The 25868-nt window shown below is 34.1% G+C and overlaps 4 protein-coding genes across 5 annotated transcripts; 2 read left to right on the top strand and 2 right to left on the bottom strand.

Moving 5' to 3' along the window:
• Positions 1-8381: 8381 nt before the first annotated feature.
• Positions 8382-9548, top strand: LOC9314822 (fasciclin-like arabinogalactan protein 3). Its single transcript, XM_002880538.2, has one exon. It carries the CDS (start codon positions 8493-8495, stop codon positions 9330-9332), a length of 840 nt encoding a protein of 279 aa, XP_002880584.1. The 5' UTR covers positions 8382-8492; the 3' UTR covers positions 9333-9548.
• Positions 9513-11449, bottom strand: LOC9316651 (high mobility group protein B1). The gene is made up of 4 exons (XM_002878708.2): positions 11017-11449; positions 10498-10594; positions 10350-10409; positions 9513-9934 (listed from the first exon to the last, which is right to left on the bottom strand). The coding sequence occupies exons 1-4, from the start codon at positions 11370-11372 to the stop codon at positions 9854-9856; spliced, it is 594 nt and encodes a 197-aa protein (XP_002878754.1). The 5' UTR covers positions 11373-11449; the 3' UTR covers positions 9513-9853.
• Positions 11450-18093: 6644 nt separating this feature from the next.
• LOC9314821 (protein CUP-SHAPED COTYLEDON 3) lies at positions 18094-21136 on the top strand. Of its 2 annotated transcripts, XM_021028251.1 has the most exons (4): positions 18094-18209; positions 18394-18626; positions 19785-20056; positions 20191-21136. In XM_021028251.1, exons 2-4 carry the CDS (start codon positions 18440-18442, stop codon positions 20689-20691), a joined length of 960 nt encoding a protein of 319 aa, XP_020883910.1. In that variant the 5' UTR covers positions 18094-18209; positions 18394-18439; the 3' UTR covers positions 20692-21136. The 2 variants fall into 2 exon arrangements, with proteins under 2 accessions (XP_020883910.1, XP_002880583.2); XM_002880537.2 differs by lacking the exon at positions 18094-18209 and having other exon boundaries at positions 18234-18626.
• LOC9316650 (kinectin) lies at positions 20900-24485 on the bottom strand. Its single transcript, XM_021028249.1, has 14 exons — positions 24169-24485; positions 23932-24059; positions 23765-23836; positions 23564-23677; positions 23136-23204; positions 22936-23046; positions 22795-22857; positions 22657-22719; positions 22427-22582; positions 22173-22328; positions 21976-22056; positions 21827-21888; positions 21569-21696; positions 20900-21268 (listed from the first exon to the last, which is right to left on the bottom strand). Exons 1-13 carry the CDS (start codon positions 24335-24337, stop codon positions 21618-21620), a joined length of 1323 nt encoding a protein of 440 aa, XP_020883908.1. The 5' UTR covers positions 24338-24485; the 3' UTR covers positions 20900-21268; positions 21569-21617.
• Between the last annotated feature and the right edge of the window lie 1383 nt (positions 24486-25868).

Raw genomic sequence — 25868 nt, 5'->3', positions numbered from 1 at the left:
ATGTATATGTAGATAAAGTATGGTTTTAAAAGTTAATAACTCATATGATCGTGACACGTGGCAAATTTATCGATCTCAAATTTTGACACGTGTAAAACAAAAATTTCTTTTAAAGAAAAAAAAATAAAATAATTGAAAGTAATTACCAATTTAAATAAATTTTAAAAATGTAAAAGATAATTATAAGAATAATTGTAAATAATTCATATTTCTATAAAAAAATTTAAAAAGTATCAAAAGAAAATAATAAGAAATTATACGTTTTTTATAGGGAGACTCACAAAAATGCCCCTTTTTCAATACCCCTTTTCAAAAATGCCCCCTTTGGCTGTCCATTTTTAAAAATACCCCTTTTTATGTACAAAATGACTAGATTACCCTTTTTTTAATAAAAGATATCACAAATATATAAGGAAAACATGAGAATGTGCACACATCAAAATTACAAATTTGATTTTGTAAAAACTTGTAAAACCTTAATACCTTGTAAAATTTTCCCGTAAAAATTTTTTCCCGCCAAAAAATTTTTTTGCGGGAAAAGTTTTACAAGGTATTTTAAAGGTTTTACAAGTTTTTACAAGTGTTTTGACGGGAAAATTGCGGGATCACTTTTCCAGCCAAAAAATATTTTGTATTTTGTGCACCTAATTTTGTTTCAAATAAGGGTAAAATGGTCATTAAAAATTAAAAGAGGGCAAACTTAAAAATGGACCCTCAAAGGGGGCATTTTTGAAAAGAGATATTGAAAAAGGGCATTTTTAACAATTTCTCTTTTTTATATTTCAATTAAACAATAAAAAAATCAGGCAAATTTATTAAAAATGAAACATATGTTATTATATATTCATTTAAAATTTGATATTATTTATCTCAATTTCTTTTCCAATTAGAAATATGTGATGAATTAATTAAACTAATCCTCATATTATTTATTTGAGTTTATTTTTTCAATTAGAAATATGTGAGATCAATTTTTTTTCCTTTTTGTAATTTGTTTTACTTAACTGTTTTTTTTTTGTCCTCAATTATGATTGTAGTATAGTTATATTATTTATTTCAATTTCTCTTTTCATATTTAAATTATCAAAGATTCATATATCATCGTGTTTATAATTTTTTAATTTTTAGTTTAACTGTTGTATATTTAAATTATTTATTTTGGTTTCTACATTCAGTTTAAACTATATAAGATTTATAATATATCATAGTTCTAATTATTTAAGATAGCGACATGTGTCATGATTTAAATTACAAATTTACATTATTTATATCAATATTATTTTCTAATTAGAAATATATGATAATTTTAAGTAAGTTTTATATTGTTTTATTTGAAATTCTTGAATATGTAAGAAACATATATGCTTCTATTTTGTTTTTGATATTTTGAATTTAATTATACTATTTCAAAATTGTTTATTTTAATTTCTATGTTCATATTTGAATTATATAAAATTCATATATCATTGTACTTATAATTTTTTGAATTTATCAATTTTTATTGATTGATCATAACGTTATTGCAATCGAGTATATAGGAATCGAACCCGCAACGTTAGCTTGAAATGCTAAAGAATTTAGTCAATTTATCATCTTTATATTTTTAATGTGTCTAATTAAACACCACTTTGGTTTTATTCACCAGCTTTATGATGAATATTTTTTATTTTTGTTCTTCATATAAGTATACCATAAATTATTGTTATGTGATATATCTTTCATTCGAAATAATTTTGAATTAATAATTTTAGTGGTTAAAGAAACAATGCAACAGGGAAAAAGTAAATATTGTTTTTACTTTTGAAAGAAAATTTCTACTTACAACGTTTTTAATTAATTTTTTGTTAAATTTGATTTTAATTTATAGAAAAATAAACCCGTCAAGTAAGGTATTCATCAAGATTATGAAGAAGGAAGTGTAGTCTGTCGTGGATCTAGTAAGGGTCGGAAGGAATTGTCAGTTGTAGAATCGTCTATGTAACAGTTCTCATAATTTGCAATTAATAATAAATCTAGACGACAAAAAAAAAAAAAAAAGAAAAATAAACCCGTCAATTAGAGATGTTCAGACGGAGAGATAACGGAGACGAGTGGGATAAACGATTCCCTCCCCTGAGAGTGAGAGCCCAGAGTCAACGAATCAAAAAGGGAGGAGAAGGAGATATCGGAGACGAGATACCAATTAACCGAGCTGACCGTCCATCGGACGGGTCCTTATCTAGTATTTATATAAGCTTACGTCTGATTATAATTTGTTTCTAAACACGCTTAAGCAATTTCCTTTTCTTTTTCTTTTTTTTTTCACCTTTTCTATATGTTTTTTTTTTTTTTTTTTTTCTTAACACGAACTGCACTTTTATTAATCAGAGCCAATGTAATCCAAGAACAGAACATGTGAGATGCAAATAGGAATATATGTATGAACTATGTACGAAGACAATGCGTGCTTCTGATTCTTTGCTAACGTATCAGCAGGTTGATTTGTTGCTCTGTGAGACCACGAGTACGCAATTGCTTCAAACTTATTTCCCCAAACTTGAATCTCATGAATCCAATTGATGGCATCAAACTTTGTAGTGCTTCCATTCAGGACGTTGACTAGAAGTTTGCAATCTCCTTCAAAGATAACTTTTTTGTAGCCTTTTACCCATAATTGCTGCATAGCTAGAATAAGACTTTGACATTCTGCTTCAAAAGCAGAGTTAACATTCCCACCTGTTGCATGAGTAGCCCTTTTAAAGACTCCGTTGTTATCCCTTAGAATCCAAGCTGTTGTAGCACCTCTGTTTTGGTTCACAAAACTTCCGTCATAGTTGCATTTGATCCAGCCCGTTTTTGGCTTTTTCCAACGTCTACGAGAGGGGTTGTGTGGTGCAGAAGTCATTGTCGTGGTGGAGATTTGTTTGCTTAGACCGTATGTAATCCATTCTTCCGCATCATGTGTAGCATCTCTGATATCTCTCCACCAACCATTTTGTTGTCTTTGAAACACCAGTTTATTGCGACTTCTCCAAATTCTCCAAAGGATTGAAAGAGGCATTTGCCCTTGTAGTGTGTTTTGCCCTGCATTTTTATGAAATTCAAAAATCTCTTTAATTTTTGTCTCATAAGGCACTTGTGGGTTTGAAAGACACGGTAGAGGGATATTCGAAGCTCTCCAAATCTGGCAGGCATGAGAACAAGTAAAGAAGAGATGATCCGTAGTTTCATGCGCGGTGACACATCTGCGACAATAGCTATCCGTTACAACCCGTCTTCTTTCAAGTGCAGTACTCATCGCCAAAGCTCTCGACAGCATCCTCCACAAAAAGTGTTTCGTCTTTGGTGGCGTGTTTAAATTCCAGATTTGACTCTTAATTTGCGGATCTCTAGGAGGCGGTATGGCTTGATCTAGGTTTGGGAGGTGAGTGCCTAGCCAATAACCTGATTTTACATTATACTTCCCGTCCTCTGTATAATGCCACCCTAAATAATCCTTGTTTTGACTCTGGCTAAGTTTCTGAGTAAGAATAAGATACACATCATCTTCATGAACTTGTTCTCTGATCAAACCTTCATTCCAACCTGATTTATTTGGTAGGAAAAAATCATGAACATAAGGATGATTGGTAGAAGGCTGTACTCTAGCCCGTGGAGCTCGAGGAGGGTGAACCGGAAGCCAAGGGTCTAGCCATGTTTGGATCATACTTCCATCCCCAACAATGTAACGTAAGCCCGTACGAAGCAGATTTCTTCCATGAAGGATCGATTGCCAACCAAAAGAAGCTATGTATCCCCGAGAAGCATTAAGAACGTTAGACTGTGAAAAATACCTTCCTCGAAGGGTTTTGGCCATAAGACAATCTGGGTATTGTAAAATTCTCCAGGCTTGTTTGGCAAGAAGTGCATCGTTGAATTTTTCGATGTCTCGAAAACCTAAACCACCTTCTTTCTTCGAATATTTCATACGATTCCACGACAGCCAGTGTATTGAGTTTCTATCAGGATCAGGGCCGTAACTGAGCACAGCCGGGTGAAACATTCGTGTTGGGCCCCCAAATTTTTAACGAGTAATATGTATAGATTTTGGGGCCCCCAAACAGTTAAAAAAAAATTTATATATAGATTATGAGACCCCCAAACCGTAATTGTTTGTGGCCCCATAACTCGTAGGGCCGGCCCTGATCAGGATGTGTATTCCACCAATAGTTAGCAATGACTCGTTCTATGTCTTCGCATATTCCTTTGGGCAGCTTGAAGCAGTTCATCGTGTAAACCGGCATGGCAATAGCAATTGATTTCAAAAGGATCTCCTTTCCTCGTGAAAGGAATTTATGGCTCCATCCTTTTGTTCTTGCACTTACTTTCTCCACTATATATTGGAACAATTCCACCTTTTTTCTTCCAAATTGCTCAGGCAACCCAAGGTATTTACCACAACCACACTACAGGAAAAACGAATATTAGTAGCACCATAAAAACGCTATCTAATGAAACGATAGCGTTATTAAAAACGCTATCTCATCGCCCGCGATAATAGGTCACCCACTTTAGATAGCGGTTTTTGTATATGCTATCTAAATTCAAATATTAATAGCAAATTTATCTCTACTATCGTATACTTTACAATAGCACTGTCTCTTTGTTATTAATGATTTCATTTCATAGCATTAATATAATTTGTCATTGTTCTATTTTCTTGTAATGCATATATAATTCGTTTCTAGTAATTTGTATTTCCTGTGCTTTCTGGGTTCTGGTAGACAGTCAATATAGCAAATAAACGAAACATAAAATATTATTGTAAAACATACAACATCCCAAATAATACAACATCCGAAGTTCAAAGCAATCAAATTAATAAATAAAAAACCCACAATGAAGTACACAAACCATACCACAAGAACAAGGCAAATAGATAGTAGTGGAGAAAATCTGAGACTTGTGCAAAGCTCCTGCAAACGGGAAGCTACCACCATCGCCGACGTGTCTTGTCAACAATGCTCATTACAGAAATGTGGTGAAGACCTACAGAGAAGAATCTGTAGGTCTAAATTCAATATTTAGAGAAGAATATTTAGAGAAGAATCTGTAGGTCTACATTCAATAGTTGTACAGAAGCATAAAGAGAGGAAGAAGGAGACAGAGAGTTGGAAGAAGATGAAGAAGCTTACGGAAGAAGAAGAAACAAAGAGAGAAAGAAATAGTATAAAACTTCTTTTCTTTTTTTAAGGGAAAAAACCCGAAAAATATCTCATCTATTTTTTATTTGGACGTTTAATACCTAACTTTTTTTTGTTGGAAGAAAAATACCTTCTTTAATTATAATTGGTCGAAAAATACCTTATTTTTAAATTGTTGGTAGATTCAAACATCTGATTTAACGGTCGTTAACGGACATAACGATATCAGTAAACGACGTTAAATTATAACAGAAAAATAGCCGAAAAATACTCAATCTAATTATTTTTGGAATTTTAATACCCAAACTTTTTGTTTAGAAGAAAAATACCTCATGTAAAATATCTTTGTCTAAAAATACTTCATTTTAAATTATTAGTGGATTCAAGTATGCGACTTAACAATCGTTAATAATATTACAGAAACATTTAACGATGTTAAATATTAACCCTGTCTATATAAATAGATATATACAATTTATTTTCAAAATTTTACAAATATATTGGTGTGATCAAAACTCAATATTACTTCGTTAATACGATCAAAACTCAATCTTTCTCGAACCATTTCTTTCATCTCTCCACTTTTACCTAAATTCTTCTCCACTTCCGCAACTATGCTACTCCACGACCACAAAAATGACAAATCTATCGTCGTCGTCATCTTTGTCACAATCTCTCATTTGTTAGTTGCAGAATCGTTACATTCCATCATCAAAATGATGTATTTAAATTTGCAGAATCTCTCATTTGTTAGTTGCAAAAACCCTTCTAACTCCAACGATGCCTTTAGGAATGAAAAATGATGTATTTAAATTTATAGGAGTGAAGCAAATGATGTATTTAAATTTGTATGTCATTCATTAAAGAAAATAGGAGATCAAAAGAAGTTCTATGAGGGTTAAAAATCATATGTGTTACCATTAGATCAAGTAATATATTTGTAAATGTTTGTATAAATATTGTATATACTAACAATTCAAAAATGAGGTATTTTTAGACAAAAATATATTTAAATGAGGTATTTTTCTTCCAACCAAAAAGTTTGGGTATTAAAAATCAAAAAATAAATAGATGAAGCATTTTTCGGCTATTTGTTTTGTTATAATATAACGTCGTTTACTGATACCGTAACGTCCGTTAACGACCGTTAAATCAGAGGTTTGAATTTACCAATAATATAAAGATAAAGTATTTTTCGACCAATTATAATTAAAGAAGGTATTTTTCTTCCAACAAAAAAAAATTAGGTATTAAACGTCCAAATTAAAAATAGATGGGGTATTTTTCGGGTTTTTTCCCCTTTTTTTAATAACTGAACTAAATATTTTTAGGTTAAATGTTTTTGGAGCCCAAATTTTGTTTTGGCGGGCTATGAATAATTTTTCGCGGCTACTCCTTTGATAGCGTTTTGAATGTATATGTGCTATTGCTGATAAAAAAAAAAAAGACGCTTAAAATTTGATTTTTACGGGGTAACATATCATAGCGTTTCTAAAATTAGAAACGCTATAAATAAATCATAGGTAAGTCAATTATAGCAAAAATATATAAAACGCTATCTTGTAATGCTATTAAAAACCAATATTCTTGTAGTGCCACTATCATTGTGAATTTGCATCAGCCTTCTAATAAAGGTCTTGGTAGTTTCATAAACCCATTTACCAAAATTCAAAGCCGATTTGCTTGTATTAACCTTCTGCCCTGATGCTTGTTCATATTGATGGAGGATATTCTTGATTGTAGTGCAAGACTCTGCATTTGCCCTGATGTTTTTTTATTTTATTTTAAAGCTTTATTGTTGCCTATTTTTATTTTTTCTTCGTTTATTTTCTCAGAATTTCCTTTTTCCTCTTAAAGCAAGCTTTGTCAGCTTATTTTCCTTTTGCTTAAAAAAACTTTATATTGTTTGCCTTATTTTTTTTAAACAACTACATATTAATTAAAAGCTAACCCCATGATTTTTTTTTTTGTCGTCGTATTATTGTATGGTTTATAGCTTAACCATTCCACCAAAATATTTCTGAAATCTGTAATTAATACTTTTTATAATACTATATTTTAAGAAATAATAAATAAATAAAAACTGTAAAAGCGGACCGTTTCGTTTCCTCCAAAGACTATGAATTGTAGCTTGGAAGGTGTAGCGAATGACGAAGCTGCTGAGTTTTGACCGAGGTCCGTCAATATGTGGATAAGCTGATCCCATTGAATCGTGTACTCATCTTGTATAAGAGAAATGGATTCTAAATTGTACTAGAGCAAATCTCAACACAAATAACCAACAGTTCCATGATCTTGCTTGAGGTACTGTTGATTCCAGCGGAAGACCAAGTAGCCCGTGTTCATATCTGCTCCTAGGAATGTGCGCAACTATCCGAAAGGAGTCCAATTATCATGCCAAAAGGAGCAGGATTTCCCATCACCTAATTTAAGGCCTATGTTGTGATTGCTATTTGTGTAAAAGTGTAATTGTGTTTAAGATAATGGATAATACAGTACTTTAAGTTTCCCTATTTATTACTATAATTCGAGATCTTGAAATCATCACAATCTTTCCATAAGCAAAACTATATAAAATTTCAAAATCTATGGATCAGTGTGGCCTGATTATGTATCAGTTTACTATTGTATATGTAATTTCTGTTTTGACAATTTGCATTCGCCCTTCGACTTTTCCATCTGATCTAGAAAGAACAACAAATTCGTTATCACTTCATCTAACTTCATTAGCTTTGGTGCTTCTTGAGCGGATGGACTGAAGATCGTTTCTGAATATGCTTCTATGTTTTTAGCTTTTTTTGCCATGAGACTATTTATTTAGGTCTATAATCTTTGACCTAAATAAATAATGCGCAGAACACATTCAATTACCGCGAAATATACATGATGTGCTTGAGCTTCAAACCCCAAAAAGTGCATCCTGTGACCCTGTTACTACTTCTGGATTAGAGCTTAGGACCTCAAGTTGTTGAAGAATTGACTAAATAAAGATTAGGATGGACTTGTCTACGTTGACTCTATATTAATTCCACCTATTTTATGTTGTAACATCTCATCATTCATTGTGAAAAACAACAAATCTCAGTATCTCAAACCTCAAAACCAAAGGTAAAACATAAAACAGTCTAACGCCAAATATAGAGGTAACAATAAAGTCAAGTTCAAATTTAGCAAAAACAAATATAAGTAAATGTCTCTCCACCATTAATCTTGAGCTGCTCTTAAGGTCTGTATATATACCCAACCTGATCCTCTTATTGCAAACTCAGGCTTTGAGGTTTGAGCTTTTATTATAGAAAAAATAAGGGTAATAAACAAAAACACCCAAAGATGGGTCTCAAGGTCTCCTCTTCTCTCGTCTGTCTCACCATCTTACTTGGTGTTTCCTCCATTGTATCAGCGGTTAACATAACCCGAGTGCTCGAGAAATACCCTGAATTCAGCACCATGACCGAGCTTCTTGCCAAGACCGAGCTCACACCAATTATCAACAAACGTCAGACCATCACCGTGCTGGCTCTTAGCAATGATGCCATCGGTTCCATCTCTGGTAGACCCGAGGAAGAGCTCAAGAACATTCTTATGAACCATGTGATTCTTGACTACTTTGATGAGCTTAAGCTCAAGGCTCTCAAGGAAAGGAGCACATTGCTCACTACCCTTTACCAGTCCACCGGTTTGGGCCAACAGCAAAACGGTTTCCTCAACTGCACCAAATCTAACGGAAAGATTTACTTTGGTTCTGGTGTGAAAGGCGCTCCTCAAACCGCTGAATACATCACAACTGTTTTCCGTAACCCGTACAATCTCTCTGTGGTCCAGATCAGCATGCCCATTGTGGCTCCTGGACTCGGGTCTCCGGTTAAGGTTCCTCCACCACCACCCATGTCTTCACCACCAGCCCCATCTCCCAAGAAGGGTGCAGCCACTCCAGCTCCTGGACCAGCTGAGGAAGAGGATTATGCAGATGCTCCTCCTGGTGCAGCCCCAGAAACTGCACCTGCATCTGCTCCATCAGATGATTCTCCAGCTCCGGCTCCAGAGCAATCTGGCAAGAAGAAGATGGCTGCAGCTGATGAGGCTGAACCACCTTCTTCTGCTTCTAACGCCGGTTTGAGCTTCGGTGCTGTCCTCGTTCTCGGGTTTGTGGCTAGCTTTGTTGGGTTCTAAGATGGTTTAAATCAGAGCGAGTTGAGGATAAGATAAACTGATAATGAGACTCGACCATAGTCAGAGGCATGGTGATATGAAGTGGATCAAAAAGACTAACAATTTCTACTCACATTATTGTACCTCAATCATTTATCATTAGGCAATGAAAGTGTGATGTTCTGTCCTGTGAAACTTGTATTACCAAATTGTAACTAAATGTTTTATCTTCATTCATCCAATCCATAACATAATTAACGCCAAACGCAATCCAACAACAAGTGAAACGAATTGCTTCAAACTAGCATTACGAAGACAGACTTAATCCCAAATATATCAGTAAGTTTTAGCATAAAGAAACTGCACAAAGCCGATCAAGCACTGCCAAATGACGAAACCGTGCTTAAATGGTTTTCACCAATATATCAAAATTAAGACTAAAAAATCCTGCAGTTGCTCTAGATAGTCAGATATTGAAGCCTATTTGCCGAGGGTCAAGGAAGAAACAAAAGACTCGGCATTGGTAGAGCCTACTAGCAATGTTATTTAATCTTCTCTACGATGTCCGTAATGACCTCTTCCATGTTAAGTTCCTTCATTGGTGTAAATGGACGCTTCATACCCTACATAAGAAAGTCACATCATCTTCTAAATACCTCTGAAAAATAAATAACATGAAAGCAAACATATTCTTATTGTACACCTAGTCACTAACAATGTAATCTGCTAGTTTGTTCTTATTTCAAACAACTTAGCTCTCAACTTGATTAACCAAAAAGAAAACAACCAAAAGCCATTTTATGAATGCTCTCACAAAACCTTATTGGTGATCAGTTGACTCATCAAAAATAGCATCAATTTTGTGGGTGCTTAAGATAATAAAGTTGATTTTCACTTTTTAAAGTATATCATCAAAGAAACTGTGTTATGAGAACAGATACGGACAAGACGAGAAACCTCAATTCAACTGGAACAACTCACTCACATTAGTGCGACTAATTGACATACTACATTCATGTAAGAGAGTGAAAGTCTTACCAAAAGACTGATGAATGTTTCGCCACCTTCCTCTCGAATCTCAAAGCAACCACGCCTTGGCTATTAAAGCAGATCAAAAAGGAAAGAATTAGCTTAATAATGCACACATTGGGACAAATATATACATCTGCAGTCAAAGATTCACTACCTTATCAGGATTCACAGTCACAATGATACCAGGAACAGCTTCCTCTAGACCTTCCTTCACCTCATTAGCCCTCTCCCTAAATGATTTGCATTGTTTGCTTCAAGAAAACAACAACAAACATCAGACATAACATCAAGTTTTCTTTACTTTAACATCACCAATCACAATCAAGACACACTAAGAACCATAATCAAAGACGATAATCGATCGCATTTTAACTTAAGCAAAGAAGAGAAACCACAAAACCAATTCCTCTTCAGAACAAGAATTGAATCAATCATAAAGGCGAATGACACATTGTGTAATAAACCAAAGATTAACAAAAGAATGTGTGCAGATTCACGAACGAAACCCTAACAAGAAAGAAAAACCTAGAAACACGAAATTTCCAACGAAACAGAGACAAAAACCAAAAGATTAGCTTCAATATCGGAGAACAAAATCCCTAAATACTCGCTACTACATTTACCCCCCAAATTTCTCCAAATAAACCAAAAATAAGGAAGACATTTCGTTTACCAATGCTCGATCACAATCTTCTTCTTCTCGGAGTCGTCATCATCTTCTTCTTCTTCTTCTTTCTCTGCAGCATCATCATCTTCCTCCTCCGCAGATTCTTCATCCTCTTTCTCGATTTTCACAGCTACCTCTTCTTTCTTGACCTTCTTCTTCGCTGCTCCACCACTCTTTGCTTTCGTCGTCTTCCGTTTCTTCTTCTCTGGAGATTCGAGCTTCACGAGCTTAGAAGAAGAACCTTCTCGCTGAGTATCGCTTCGAGTCTTCCGAACCATACTTCGAAGCACTCTTGTCGACGTATTCGCTATAGCTTTCCCTTTTCCTTTTCCTTCTCCGTCAACATTCTTCGGCGGCGCCATTTGTACGGAAGAGAGAGAAAAGCTCTGTCGCCAAAACACCTCCGCACCAAATGGCTCTCTCTCTCTCTCTCTGTAGATAATTCACTATTTTTTATCCGCTCTTTTTTTATTTTTTTTACTTTAGTTAAAAGACGTTAGAAGGGGTTAAAGTTACCTTGAAAGGACACGTCATCCAAATTTTGAATGAACGGTCAGGATTAACTGAGGAATAATAAAGACTGACACTGTTCGCTTATGATCGTTGTGATAATAGAAGGCGTGTGTTCGAAGTGATCATCACTATAACACTCCGTGACGTTTCACTTCTAAAGGTTAGGAAAACATGCTGTTTTGGTTAATGGAAAGTAAACGGTTGCAGAAGTCGAACGCTGTGCCGTTTTCCCATCCCCACTGGACCACTGGTTTTGTGCTTGCCGGAACAATTGGTCCTCCAAACGAGTATTATATATATTGTTGGAACATTATTCTGAAATATGTGTTATAATAGTTCAAGAGTAACCATATAGGAACAATCTAAATGATAAAGGCAATTATTTTACTACAGTTACTTCAAAAGGGTTATTACGTTTTTTTTTTTTTTTGATATACCCTATCGGCTATCCGGTCAGCCTCGGTAGGAACGCACCGAGGTGCTACATAGTGGACTTGTCCACCGTGTTAACGGCTAGGTCCTTCGGGCTACCACTCTTTCTATCCCGAGTTTGGTGTGCCTTCCGACTAAGTGTCAGGGGGTAGTCAGGCCGCCTGCATTTCTGACTACCAAGTAAACCAATTGGGCCAAATCCCAACTGACAGATTTCCCACATAATCTTGATAACAGCGGGGGAAGGAGTCGAATCCGGAGGAGAGGGAGTTTCACCCAAACACCCCTGGGCCCGCCAACCACCCGCCCACCACCATGTGGACGGGTTATTACGTTATGCCCCTAATGATGTTGCTAATCTAGTAAGATTGCTATATATCTTTCAAAAATTTAATTCTTTTTCTATATGTTACTGTTGTACACAATTACGTATATAGTCTAATGCATTTTCGGCGTAAAGTTCTATAGATATTTTTTCTTTTGAAAAATGTTTTTGAATTAAATTGCAAGAGAAAAAGAGAAATACATTTCAAGTCTAGGCCATAATGTTCGATGGGTCAAGCCTATAATTGAAAAAAAAAAAAAAAACTATAGTCATCTATGAACAAATCTGAACCAATTAATTACAAAAGTTTCTTCAATCTCCAAGTAACAATGGAGGTGAATGAGTTGGCCTGTCAATTCTGTGAAGTAGTCGAAATTAAAACCAGCTTTGAAATTGGAAGCCAGGTTAGGGTTTTATTCTCTATAGGTAGAGATTTTGTTTATAATCAAAATATATATTTTTTTTTTTGAAAAAGGTTATAATCAAAATATTGAGAGAAGAGATAGTTGAATCAATCCACTACCGGAATATATTTATCACTATTAAAGGTGTTAATATATATTGATCATGTATATGATGGTGTACACCGACTAGCAATCGAAACCACCATTTTTACCAAAGCAAAGAAACATGCATGTAACACTAAAAATGCATTCGAAAAAAAAAAAAAAAAAATTCCATCTATATATAAAGTTTGGACAGTTGGTCGTTTGTTTTATAGTGAAGATAATTTTTGAGGTTGCTGACATGCATGATATTATTCTACATGCATTTTTACTGGTTGTTTATATATTCTACAAGTTTACGTTCTAAATTAACTAGAAATCATAAACTAGTAATTTAATATCTTGATATCTAGTTAATTTAGAACAGTAAACTTGTAGTTATCCTGATTTGAACATCTTCTTTTATTATATACTACTTATGTTTCTAATTAATCCAAGTGGTGAACATCTTGTTTTGTTATATACCACTTGGATTAATTAGAAAATAAGAAGTAGTATATAATAAAAGAAGATGTTCAAATCAGGATAATTAATGTTTCTGGAAAGACCTAAAACAAGACAAAACTACTTGGAAATTGGAACATAGGAGTTCAAAGAGTCAAAACATAAAATAGCCAAATAGGTTAAAAACAAAATTTAGCTAAGAAATTGGAATATATGTCACTAATTAACCACCTAAGTCGATACTACTATTGGGATTGGACTACCAGGTACGTGTCCACCTCGAAAGATTGTTGCTTGCAAATTTGTGCAAAGAATTATTAAATTTAGATAAAGACAATTTAGAAATCAAAATCAAAGATTAATTATATTGATAATTTGTACGGTAAAAATACCAGAATTATACTTGAAGTGTGCTACAAGTAGCATACCAAGCATGAATTCCGCATCAAATCAATCCTTTCTTCCATGAATGTGTCACTTTCTCGATTAAGTACATATATTTATATCAACTTGTAATTTACTAATCCATCTGTTCCTTAATGAATGATGTTTTGGGTTTTTCATACAATTTAAAAAAAAGTAAAATTTATATTTTTTATTAATTTTTTTGTTAGTTTAATAATATTAATTATACTTCTCTCCTCCTTCTATTGGTCTCAAATGGAAGTAATAATGATGTTCCTACAAAACATCAATCTTTGTGGAACAAGATATAAAACCAAAACATCAAACTATGAAGAACACAGGGAGTAGTGATTTATGAGTTACCGATATTTCTTCTTTTTTTTTCTTTTTTTTTTTGACATTTTTTGGATCGACAAAGCTCGATCCATAACCAATCCCTACTACGTGGGATAACGCGATTTAGTGGAGTCGAACTCCGGTGGAGCAGGCGGAGTCAGATGGATTTAACCACTTGACTAAAGGCACATCCTCATCGATATTTCATATACATGTTGTTATAAAAGATATAAATGTCGACATGTATACGAAATATGGTAAGTCGGGTAGTATATAATCACAGCTAGGTTGTGGTGAGTGGGTTAATGACTCCATGATAACTTTTCTTTATCTTATTTATTATTTTAAATAAAAATATTAAAAAAAAATTATTGGGGTCAAATGACCCACTCACCACAAATTTATATGAGATTTTTTTTTCAGATTATAAAAATATCGTATTACTTCATATAATCGAAAATTTCAAAACTACAATTTAAATAACGTTCTATAGTGGGATGATACTTTTCTAAACTTATATCGGGAACATTTTTGTTTTAAAACTCTTAAGAAAATAACAATGTTTTTGGATAAAATGACTGATTCATGTTATTTTTGTTCTGAAAATCAAAATGAAGGAGAAAGAAATTATTATAGTGCAAATTTTCCAAATTTTATATTATAAAATAAAATAAAAGTGCATTAAATAGATATATATCGATAAAAAAAGTATACGTACACGATAAAAAAATTTAACTTTGGGATATTGATGAATGTCTATGCATATAGGTGATACATTCACACACATCGATTAACGTTCACACACATCGGTGGCGATTAACGTTCACACATATCGGTGGACCTATTACGTACCAAAACAAATATGTATCAAAATTAATCAAACTACGTCACGTTGTAAGAAGTTTTGCAGTTGTCGTCTGTCCTGCAACCTTCATAATGATCAAATTAAGAGTCATTATTTAACACTAAAAAAGTTACACATCACTAGATAAAATATAAATTTTTTATTGGAAATAAAAGAAGTAAAATCTAAGATGCAAAAATGATCCCAATCAATAATCATAGAACAAAAAAAAGAAGCTCATTAAAGTTTTTTTTTTATATAGAATGGGATCTTCAAAATTTGAAGTAATTTGAGAGGCTCTCTTGCGAGTATTTTCTATTAACATGCATGCATGGTTCTGATTTCTGAAAACTATATCATGCAAATTTGCTTAAGCTTGTTTTATAAACTACATTTTCTATAATTTTTGGCAGTAAAAACGTTTGCCCAATCATACACGCGGAAGATGATATATATGATGAGATAAATGTGTCGTAATTTCTTGTACGAGTGAGCATATCTTAACATTTGAAAAAGTGGAACTGTAAACAGATTATAACAATCTTTTACATATTTTGTTAATATAAAAATGGTTATACGTAATAATGGTAGCTTCGTAGGAAACATTAGAGGTAAAATGAACAAAGAACGGTAGGTTCTAATGATCGGGACATTCGTCGTTGATTAAAGACGCATTTCATTTTCTTACTTGAAGTGTTTGATAAGTTAAACCTACTACATTTTCTGGAAGACTAAGAAATAATAACATGAGGAAAATACTATAATATATCTTCTCAAAGTAACTGGCGTAGCTATTTTTAAAATTAGCATGTTTCATCTGATAAAAGTAAAATATCATAGTATTTCAAAGAAAATTTGAGCAACATATATAGTTAATAATTTCAATGATATTTCGTCCAAAATTTTGTTAATTTTATACATTTTTAAAGTGATAATTGCGATAACTATTAGTTCAAATTCTTTATTTTATTAAATATTAAATGTCTAGTAAGCTCTATTGTTCAATTATTTCATGTACTTTTGACGACGTAGTCCAAGCGAGTTGTTTCTAATTATGAGAATATGAATCAAAATCTTTCCAAGTTGTGTTGTTGTTTTGTTTCAAGTTATTTCTATCCTACCACTAGTCAGTCAAACCGGAATTTCAAAGTGAAATATTGGGTTTCCATTAATTAATTAGATCTATGCACCTTTTTTTTGTCGGACAAAATCAATATTTTAGGACAAGACGTCGGAAAAAGTTTGGAAGAAAACCAACAATGTGTCCGCAATATTTGGACCGGAAAGAATGATTATATATTAAGTTTATACCAAATGATCTCGAAGTGAGGGTACCTAAAATGCTAGGTTGATTTCCAAATATGTATAGTGCTAAGAATGATAAACTTTTTTCCATCTTTTTGAATACTATTGGAGCAAATTAATCCGGGGGTTGTTGAATGATCGCATGAAATCCTTAAGATATAATTGAAGGAGACTCAAATTATCATTGGTCATTTCATTTCGCGGTCTTGATCGGAAGAGATTTTTTGTTCATATTAGTTATAGTCACTCACCGCCAATATATAAGGGAGATCATCAACATTTTTTCTTTCTGATTTTTAATGCTTTAGTAACAAAGTAATGCTTTAATCACTCGTGGATCTATTCATATAGTATTCTAATCTCCTGCTAAAAAACGCTCATTGACACTAATATTGAGACAAAAGACCTAATCACTTCTTTCGGCGCCGGTGGAGCAGTGGCTACGTATAACCGTATAGGGGTGGGCATTTCGGTTTAACTTTGGGTTCATTTAGATTTAATTCGGTTCGGTTTATTCGGGTCTCGTAAAATTCTAACCAAACTTAACCGAAGTTAGTTTGGTTTGGTTTGTGTATGGATTAATTTATATTCGGTTCGGTTTGGTTCAGTTTGGTTTTAGTTCGATTCGGTTTTAGTTTGGTTTATAAAATCAATTAATGTATCAAAACAAAAAAAATTTAGTTCGTTGTCCTTTGAACTTTGAATTTGATAATATATTAAACTAAGCAACAAGTTCAAGTTTTAAGTTTAAATTGAATAATTCAAATATACCATAAAAAGAATTACATATTTAGTTATTTACAATATTATTAATATAATTAATTAATTAATTAAAGAAACATATTGGGTTATTGGTTTTTAACCGAACCGATCCATATGGGTTAAAAAAAATATAACCGAATGGTTTGAGTCTAAACTTGGGTTTGGTTTGGTTCGGTTTGAGTTTGGGTTGTTCGGTCGGTTTGTATTTCCTTAATTGGGTACGTAGTTAGATGTTGATTTGATCTTCAACAGAGACGCAATCAAGTTGTGAATGAAGAATTCAACATGATTTGTTTCACAACAAATGATCCAATTTTTTGTGAATAAATACCAACTCGATTAAAATAATAAATATAAATAGACAAAATAAAAAGTTAAAAAATAAAATCGTCATTAATATTTTTTTAATGTGTGTTTAATTATATATAAGAATAGCTAATATTTGGAACAAAAGTGTTCTTGTGGAAGAGACGGAGAGAAAAATTGGATCCCTCCATATGGGTGGTCCTCCTCCATCTTAAAATTGGATGCTACGATTTAGACCATTTGACTCTTTAACCACTGACCATTGACCCATTTACTAAACCAAACATATGAATTTTTTAGGACTCATGATTAGCACAAAATGGATCGGATCATGCGAGATCCGACACCAACATCAACACGTAGTTCATTCATATATATAAAGGATATACTCATGTGGTTGTGTGTATATGAGTATATATGTCTAAGGTAAGATGAATTAATAGGGGTCCTAAAAGGAGAATTTCTTGACCAACTACACAAAATAAACAAAGGATAAAATTTGGACGTGGGGGGTTCAGCCGCGTGTACCTTGTACTTGAAGACCCTTATTAGGTGAGAGCTTCATGCACACTCTCTTCCACATTTTCCTCTTTTTTCTACATAATAATTTCTACTCAATAAGATAGTAATTAATGTTATTTAATTACTTATACAAAATCACATAAACACTGAAATGCAAATTCTTACAAAAGCAGTCTTCATTTGAAATTTTTATGGCTTTCAAACTTGGATGATAATTGGGTTTCCTAATATGCCAACAAAACTTAGAAATGATAAATATGTTTCTGTATTATAAATTAATAAATATAAGGCAAAACCGAGTTAGAATAATTGTTTTTTAAATCCCATGCACGACTAAATAATTAAGAAGAAAAGAAGAAAAAACCTACTCTTTGTCTTCTTCCTTCATCTTTTCCTCCTAAGAATAGTTGCAAGTCATCCTTGTCTCATGATATATAAATACCATCAAAACCCTAATCTCATAAAAGTTTTGGTTGTCTGATTTTCTTCTTCCATACAAGTAAACCCAATATCTCAGCCTATACCTATCATTACAGATATATATCTTGTTATTTTCTTCTTTCGAATTCATCCTTTAGTACCTTTATCTTAGGGTTAAAACATTTGTAGAACGTTAGGATCTATGTCCTCTCTTACTCTCATGGATGGTGAAACTTAGACATGTTACTATGTGTTTCAAGCAGGTACAAAAAGGTTCTTGGATTTGGAGTTAACCAAAGATCATATAAAATGGAACAAGGAGATCATCAACAGCAGAAGAAAGAAGAAGAAGCTTTGCCGCCGGGTTTCAGATTTCATCCAACTGATGAGGAGCTAATCTCATACTACTTGGTTAATAAGATCGCCGATCAAAACTTCACCGGGAAAGCAATCGCCGACGTTGATCTCAACAAGTCCGAGCCATGGGAGCTTCCTGGTACGTTAATTTGTCTTAAGTCTTTTCTTCGTATTTTTTTTGATAAACTAAGTATTTTCTTCGTACACACAAAAAGATCACATGTATATGATATGTATAAAAATAATTTTTATTTTTGATGGGTGGATACATGTATGTATATATTGATATATATCTTCGATTTTATTCAAACTTGGTAAGACCTATATTCTTTGGATTTAAAGATATCCAAAGCAATATGTGTCTTTTTCTATATGCATATTGCTTTGGATATCTTCACACATGAGTACATGACATAAATGAATCATAAATATAGTGTTAAGAACATGTCATATATATATATATATATGCATGGATGTGTGTATGGATATACTCCATGTACACATAAATGTGTGTATGTATTTAAGCGGACAACATAGTGTTCATATGTTTAATGGTTCTTCTATTTTGGGAAGCATCTAAAAGTTCATAACACCTACTATCTATATTTTATGCCTAATGAAAATGCAATAATATCATGAGTACATTCTTGATTACTAATCATAAGTCGGTTATAGTGTTAGAAAAATATACATTCGGTTGTAATTCCTACGTATATGTTAGATATCACATCCACAATCTTTAAAATCTTTTCTTATAAGCTTATAGACATGTGGTTATTTATGGAGCGGAAGGTAGATGTATACTAAATGTAAATCTATGGAATAGATGTATCCAAAAAAAAGAAAAATCAATCTATATATGGCATAGTTTAAGTTTCTGTAAAAACAATTAGCTCGGTTATTAAAAAAGATTGTAAGCATATATCTTTAAAATAGAAAGTCACACAATGAAGTTTCCTAACAAACATTAGTTACATGAAACGGAAGTCATGCATTCACTACCGTACGTACGTTAATTTCTCATCTACTTATTTTGTCTTTAATTAGCTCTATCCATAATCTGATTAAGTAAATTCTAATATTGGTTCCAAACTAACCCAATTTTTAAAATAACGAAATTTCATAATCCAAAATCTTTCACCACTTATTTACATTTTCACTTAAAATAATGCATATATTAATTTAATTAGTAGTGACATGTTAATATTTTGGGAAAGGGCTTAATTATTTGATAGAAAAACGTCAGCTAACTCGCAAAGTTATTCACAAAGTTTCTGTTTGAGTATAATGTTGATAGAGAAGGCGAAAATGGGCGGAAAAGAATGGTACTTTTTTAGCCTCCGAGACCGGAAGTACCCGACGGGAGTGAGGACGAATAGAGCAACGAATACAGGATATTGGAAAACCACAGGAAAAGACAAAGAGATATTCAATAGCACAACCTCGGAGTTGGTCGGGATGAAGAAGACTTTGGTCTTTTACAGAGGACGAGCTCCTCGTGGGGAGAAGACTAGTTGGGTCATGCATGAGTATCGACTTCACTCTAAGTCTTCCTATAGAACCTCCAAGGTATACGCTTTTTATAGCAAATGACTTCGATTATCTGAGTTTTTGCTGATCTTCTTGTTATATATTCACTGTGACTAACTCGTATGTTTAAAGAATTCTCATTTCATTTTTCATGATGTAACATGTAAATGCAGCAAGACGAGTGGGTAGTGTGTAGAGTGTTCAAGAAAACAGAAGCAACCAAGAAATACATAAGCAGCAGTAGCAGTAGCACAAGTCATCATAACCATAACCACAATCACACAAGAGCCTCAATACTCTCATCAACCAACAACAACAACACTAATTACTCATCAGACCTCCTTCAACTCCCACCGCATCTACAACCACACCCGAGCCTCAATATCAACCAATCCCTCATGGCTAATGCGGTTCACCTAGCCGAGCTCTCTAGAGTCTTCCGTGCCTCCACAAGCACCAACATGGACTCTGCTCATCAGCAGCTAATGAACTACACCCACATGCCTGTCTCAGGGCTCAGTCTCAACCTTGGTGGTGCACTGGTCCAGCCGCCTCCTGTTGTGTCACTCGAGGATGTTGCCGCGGTTAGTGCTTCGTTCAATGGGGGAAACGGGTTTGGAAATGTGGAGATGAGCCAGTGCATGGACTTGGATGGATACTGGCCATCTTATTGATTGGTAATTGTCAGTTTATGTTATGGTTTTTATATTGTTTGCAGGAGGAAGAAAATTCCATTTACTTGTTGGTAAAACTTTTTTTTGGTTGTTTTTTTCTTTATTATTGCATTTGTTTACCTATTCTAGGAAAATGTTAAGAATCGAAGACTAGTCAAACCAATTATGGTCTGGCTCTATGATTTTTAGTTACAAATAAAATAAAAGCTGTAACAATTCCCAATTTGATTTCGATTTTTGAGAAATAGTTTTCAACAAGACAAAAGACAAAAGTGATAGTTTTTTTAAAGAGTAATGAAGCAAGTACCAAATCTATCCACATGAATCACAAAATACACAAAACAAGCCCTTACTAGATTTTCCTCTGGATGTCTAATCTTCTCTGTAAAAAGACTGAAAACTTTATATTCAAAAGGCATCTCAAAAACGGAGAGAGTGAAGAACACTTTTGCACAGCGAGATTAAAAAAAGACCCATAAGATACCTCTTAACATAAGCTATTTCTTTCATACGTAACGAAGGAAACATATAGACTGTTGCTAAGGCTCGCAGAGAACACATCAAAACCCGTCTTTACCTGCAAGAGTATAGATAAAGATCATGAAACACTAGACACAAATCACTCCAAGAGTTATAACGTCAGTCACTAGACTCTAATAGCTTCTACACTATTATATGAAAGCGTTTTGCATTAGACAAAATGACAATGCATATAGGATTCGGAAACCTGCACACTATCCACATATCAACATCAGACAGACTCAAGTCTATGGAAAGTAAGTTCTGGCTTGGCCTATCGATCTATTCAGTAACCACAGCTCTCTTTGTTCGTGATCCGTTCCACAACACGTGTATTTAAGCAGAAAGTGAGATATACCTCTAATATTTATAGCACGAGGAAGTGACAACAACACAATCATGTGACTTCACTTGTCAGAATGACCCCTTTTGGCCTTACGGCGAGTATGGTGATGTGGCTGTCGGGTAGGCTTCTTTGTCTTTGTGCTGCATAAACATACAACAAACAAACTAAAGGTCATTTGGCGGAATCAAGGATGGCGTATCTTTAAAACTAGAGAGCAATATACTGCAAACTAATTTAAACATATTATAAATAATGATTTAAGAAACTTGCCAGAAGAGCGAACAGAGGAATTTGTACACTATGAAGATGGGTAACGCCAACAAAGCAGAGGCCTGCAGTGAACGGTTTATCAATTTTAAGCTGATAGAGGAAACAACAAAAAAGCATGTTGTCTTAGAGTGCAAGACCAGATAACATACTGCAAACCAAGTGAACTCTTTGGTGGCAAAAGGTTCCATCAGCTCATGGCTCTTCAATTTCGTTTCGACATTGGCTTGAAGCTTCACAGATTCAAGACAACATTTATCAGCTTAAAAGACACCACTTTCCTCCAGAAATGGCCCTACTCATAACTAGAGTGTCCATAAATTATATACACAGTGCCTCCGATTCTGACCTGATGGTGATATGTTGAGGCAGATTCTAGGAACTCTTTGTAATAGTGAATTGTCTTCTTTGTGTAAGGCTTTATGGTAGCTCTCACCTTATCAACATGTGGTTTTGTGGCCGTGGCTACTTGATCAACGTACGGCTTGCTAAACTTTTTAGCCTCCTGGAGAGCAAAAACAAAACGCATTAAGCGGATATTGTCATCATAGATGTAGCTGAAAGATTAATATCCATGGAAAAATGTAGCTAGAAAAACTTCACCTGGTAATAGGGATCTACATGTTCTTGAAACTTGACAATATGTGGAGTAACAGCACTCTTGGAAGCATGGTAAGCCTCTTTCGCTTTGGTAGATAGTGTTTGAACGTGTGGCTCAACATGCGTTTTAACAGTCTCTTTCATGGCTGGAATATATTTCTGGAAATAGAACTTCGTAAGCATAACCATAAGAGCCTCCTTAGTAATAAACACATTGGCTGTAAGTTACTTACAGTTTTAACATTAGCCATGTGCGGTTTAGCCCATTTTTCAGCTTGATTTTTCGCTACCGTCACCTAAGAAATGATCAAACTTAGTTAGGCATCACTCTCAGAGACAGGTAATGGCCATACAATTGGATTTAACAATACCTTTTCAGTAACTTTCTCCATAACTGGTTTGCCGTGGGCGTCCCAGTGTGTTCCAGCAACAGTCTGAGTCCAGGAAGTGCCCAAGTTTATTGAGAAAATCTATTACGCAGGAAGTCGTAAAATAAAATCTAATAATCTTACCTGAAAATTACTCCAGTGTACAGCAAACCAAGGGGGAAGCCACGCCCCATGAACCTCCATCAGTTCCTTAGCCTTTGTGGTTGCTTCATGCTTTGTCCGCAACATTTCTTCCTATAATTTTATTTTAACAAGAGTCAAGAGTGATGGCTGAAACTAAAAGTCAATGGGAACTAAACTTAAATCCAAGAGCGTCATCATACCTCAGAAATTTTAAGAGCACGCTCGAGTTTTCGTATTTTGTTCTTCTGCTCTTGATTTGTCTTGTGAAGCTGCAGTAGTATCTTGTTAAAATATGCATACCAAAAAAGCACATATCCATACATAACTTGCATACAATTCCAATATCTACATCCGAACCAAACATCGAGTATGAAAAAGAAGTTGTCTTATACAGCTATTATATAGGTGGGAAACAAAAACTCCAACAAAAAGACCATAACACAGAACGAGACTCAGAGACAATAATATTTTGTAGTCTTAAACCTTAACAAATTCCAGCTAAAGGTGAAGCAAGGTAGATAAAACCAGATCACTTGTACAAGTAGCTAAGCTTTTTAAATGATTTGAAATGAATAAATAATATGTGCCAAGAGAAAAAAGAACCAAGGGATGTAAAGAACATATGTACTTTCTCAAGTTTCGAGTTCAATTTGTTTAGCTTCTTCTCGGCTTCACTAGTCCGAGCTTCTATCGATTCTTTCTCCTTGTTTTTTTGCTCCAGAAAGTTCTTGAGTACCTCAACCTGAATTCACAAGTATAATCACACAATATAAATTTAGCAACTTACTTACATGCATATAAAAGATGGGTTCTCAAATAAAGATCTCACCTGCTTCTCTAATTCAGCAGCTCGTGCTTGAGCTTTACTCAACAGTTCCACAGAATCTGATGAACCTTTTTTCTGAAAACAAAAAACAACAATCCATGATTGATATAAAGCAATCTATGACTGAACATGGAAGCCATTTCAGTGAGACACTATAACATGCAAATTACCCTTAGTGAAGAAACCTCAGTCTCCAAAGAAGCAACTTTGTCTTGTCTCTCTTGAAGAAGTTTCTCCTTCTCTGTTACTAACTCTTCTCTTCCTTTAAGTTCTTTGGTTTTATCATCAATTTGAGATTCTTCACCAACCAAAACGAAGAAAACAAAAATCAAATTGAGAAATTCGTACAAGACATAGCGAACTATCACGATTCACATAGAAATGAAATTGAAGTAACTGAGTGTAACCTAGGGCACGAATTTTAGCATTAAGCTGATCCAATTCGATTTCACCGCCGTCGGATCTAAGTTTCGGTTCTTCACCACCGTTGATTCCAGCGTCGGCAACGACACAAGTGGTGAAATTGAAAACCAAGGCGAAGAGTAGTAACAAAGCCACGAGTTTCGCGGCCGCCATGTCTGAAAGTTTCGTGTTAGAAAACAGCGAAGATGATTTCGCCGGAGATTTGCCAACAAGAAATTTTTTCGTATTTCTCTTCTTCGAGTTTATGAATTTGTTTGATCAAATTGGGACAGTTTTTTTTTTCTTTTTTTTTTTGATGATTGGAGAAACACGACAAGGATATTTGGATGTGGTTTCGTGATTGACACGTGGCGAACAATTTAGGATATCGAAAGAAAGAAAACTTACTCCTAAAGGTAAAGACTAAAGAATAAAGTGTCTGTTATAATACATCATATTGGACTTATAACCGGGCCCAATAAGCCCATCAGGATTATTCATTATGTACTCTAAAACCCTAGGTTTATATATCTATATATATGTATCATTATTCATGGAATGGAATTAGACAACAATAAGTTTCACAACACGTTATCAGCACGAGTTTGCTCTTAACAACCCTAACCCTAAAAATCGCAAAACACTGTTCACGCCGACACTGTTCATCGACACTGTTCGCCGATACTGTTCACGCCGACACTGTTCACCGATACTGTTCATCGACACTGTTCGCCGATACTGTTCACGCCGACACTGTTTGCCGATACTGTTCATCAACACTGTTCGCCGATACTGTTCACGCCGACACTGTTCATCGATACTGTTCATCGACACTGTTCATCGGTACTGTTCATCGACAGCGTGAGTTACCGAGGTCTTAAGCTCCCGGTTCAATTCGTTCAACCCCAATTGGTGAAAGGTAAAAACAAAACCTTAAAAGCTTAAAGATCAAAAACCTTGTATTACTTAAACCTAACACTCAAAATCGAAAACACTAAGCCATGGCCGAAATCTTAAAACCTAAATCAAATCAAATCCAAAACCGCAATTTTTGTGTATCCCCTAAACCGGAAATCATTCTCGGTTAACTCCTAAACCCGAATATCAATTCGGTTCATCGGTTAAACCGATTATCAAACCGGTTCCAAAATAATAACCGGATCTCAATCTGGGTAAACCGGTTCAAACTGGTTATTCTAAACCGGAAATCAATTCGGCCCAAACCGGAATCTAATATTCCGGTCCAACTTTAAACCATTAAACCGAACTTATGTTCCGTATCTTTAAAATTTACGATTCCCGAGAAAGTTTCCTAAAATAGAAACTTTCCTCAAATAACAAATGACCCAAAATAGAAACTTAGAAACTTTCCTCATTTAGAAGGTTTCTTTTACGCAAATTAGAAACTTTCCTCATTTAGAAGGTTTCCTCAAATAGAAACTTTCCTCATTTAGAAAGTTTTCCTCAAATAGAAACTTTCCTCATTTAGAAGGTTTCCTAAAATAGAAACTTTCCTCAAATAGCAAATGACCCGGAATTAAAACTTTCCTCATTTAGAAAGTTTCCCAAATTAGAAACTTTCCTCATTTAGAAGGTTTCCTCAAATAGAAACTTTCCTCATTTAGAAAGTTTCCCAAATTAGAAACTTTCATCATTTAGAAGGTTTCCTCAAATAGAAACTTTCCTCATTTAGAAAGTTTTCCTC

This window comes from Arabidopsis lyrata (genome assembly GCF_000004255.2).
Source record: "Arabidopsis lyrata subsp. lyrata unplaced genomic scaffold ARALYscaffold_4, whole genome shotgun sequence".
Lineage (NCBI taxonomy): Eukaryota > Viridiplantae > Streptophyta > Magnoliopsida > Brassicales > Brassicaceae > Arabidopsis > Arabidopsis lyrata.
This window is presented reverse-complemented; position numbering and strand designations above follow the sequence as displayed.

Coding starts and splice junctions, on each gene's coding strand:
- LOC9314822 (XM_002880538.2), top strand. CDS start 8,493: ATGGGTCTCAAGGTCTCCTCTTCTCTCGTCTGTCTCACCATCTTACTT.
- LOC9316651 (XM_002878708.2), bottom strand. CDS start 11,372: ATGGCGCCGCCGAAGAATGTTGACGGAGAAGGAAAAGGAAAAGGGAAA. Junction 10,410..10,497: donor TGACTGTGAATCCTGATAAG/GTAGTGAATCTT, acceptor CTGCTTTAATAG/CCAAGGCGTGGTTGCTTTGA. Junction 9,935..10,349: donor AAACATTCATCAGTCTTTTG/GTAAGACTTTCA, acceptor TTTCTTATGTAG/GGTATGAAGCGTCCATTTAC.
- LOC9314821 (XM_002880537.2), top strand. CDS start 18,371: ATGTTACTATGTGTTTCAAGCAGGTACAAAAAGGTTCTTGGATTTGGA. Junction 18,627..19,784: donor CGAGCCATGGGAGCTTCCTG/GTACGTTAATTT, acceptor TAATGTTGATAG/AGAAGGCGAAAATGGGCGGA. Junction 20,057..20,190: donor CTTCCTATAGAACCTCCAAG/GTATACGCTTTT, acceptor ATGTAAATGCAG/CAAGACGAGTGGGTAGTGTG.
- LOC9316650 (XM_021028249.1), bottom strand. CDS start 24,337: ATGGCGGCCGCGAAACTCGTGGCTTTGTTACTACTCTTCGCCTTGGTT. Junction 22,720..22,794: donor TGGAGAAAGTTACTGAAAAG/GTATTGTTAAAT, acceptor ATCATTTCTTAG/GTGACGGTAGCGAAAAATCA. Junction 21,889..21,975: donor AAGAGTTCACTTGGTTTGCA/GTATGTTATCTG, acceptor CGTTCACTGCAG/GCCTCTGCTTTGTTGGCGTT.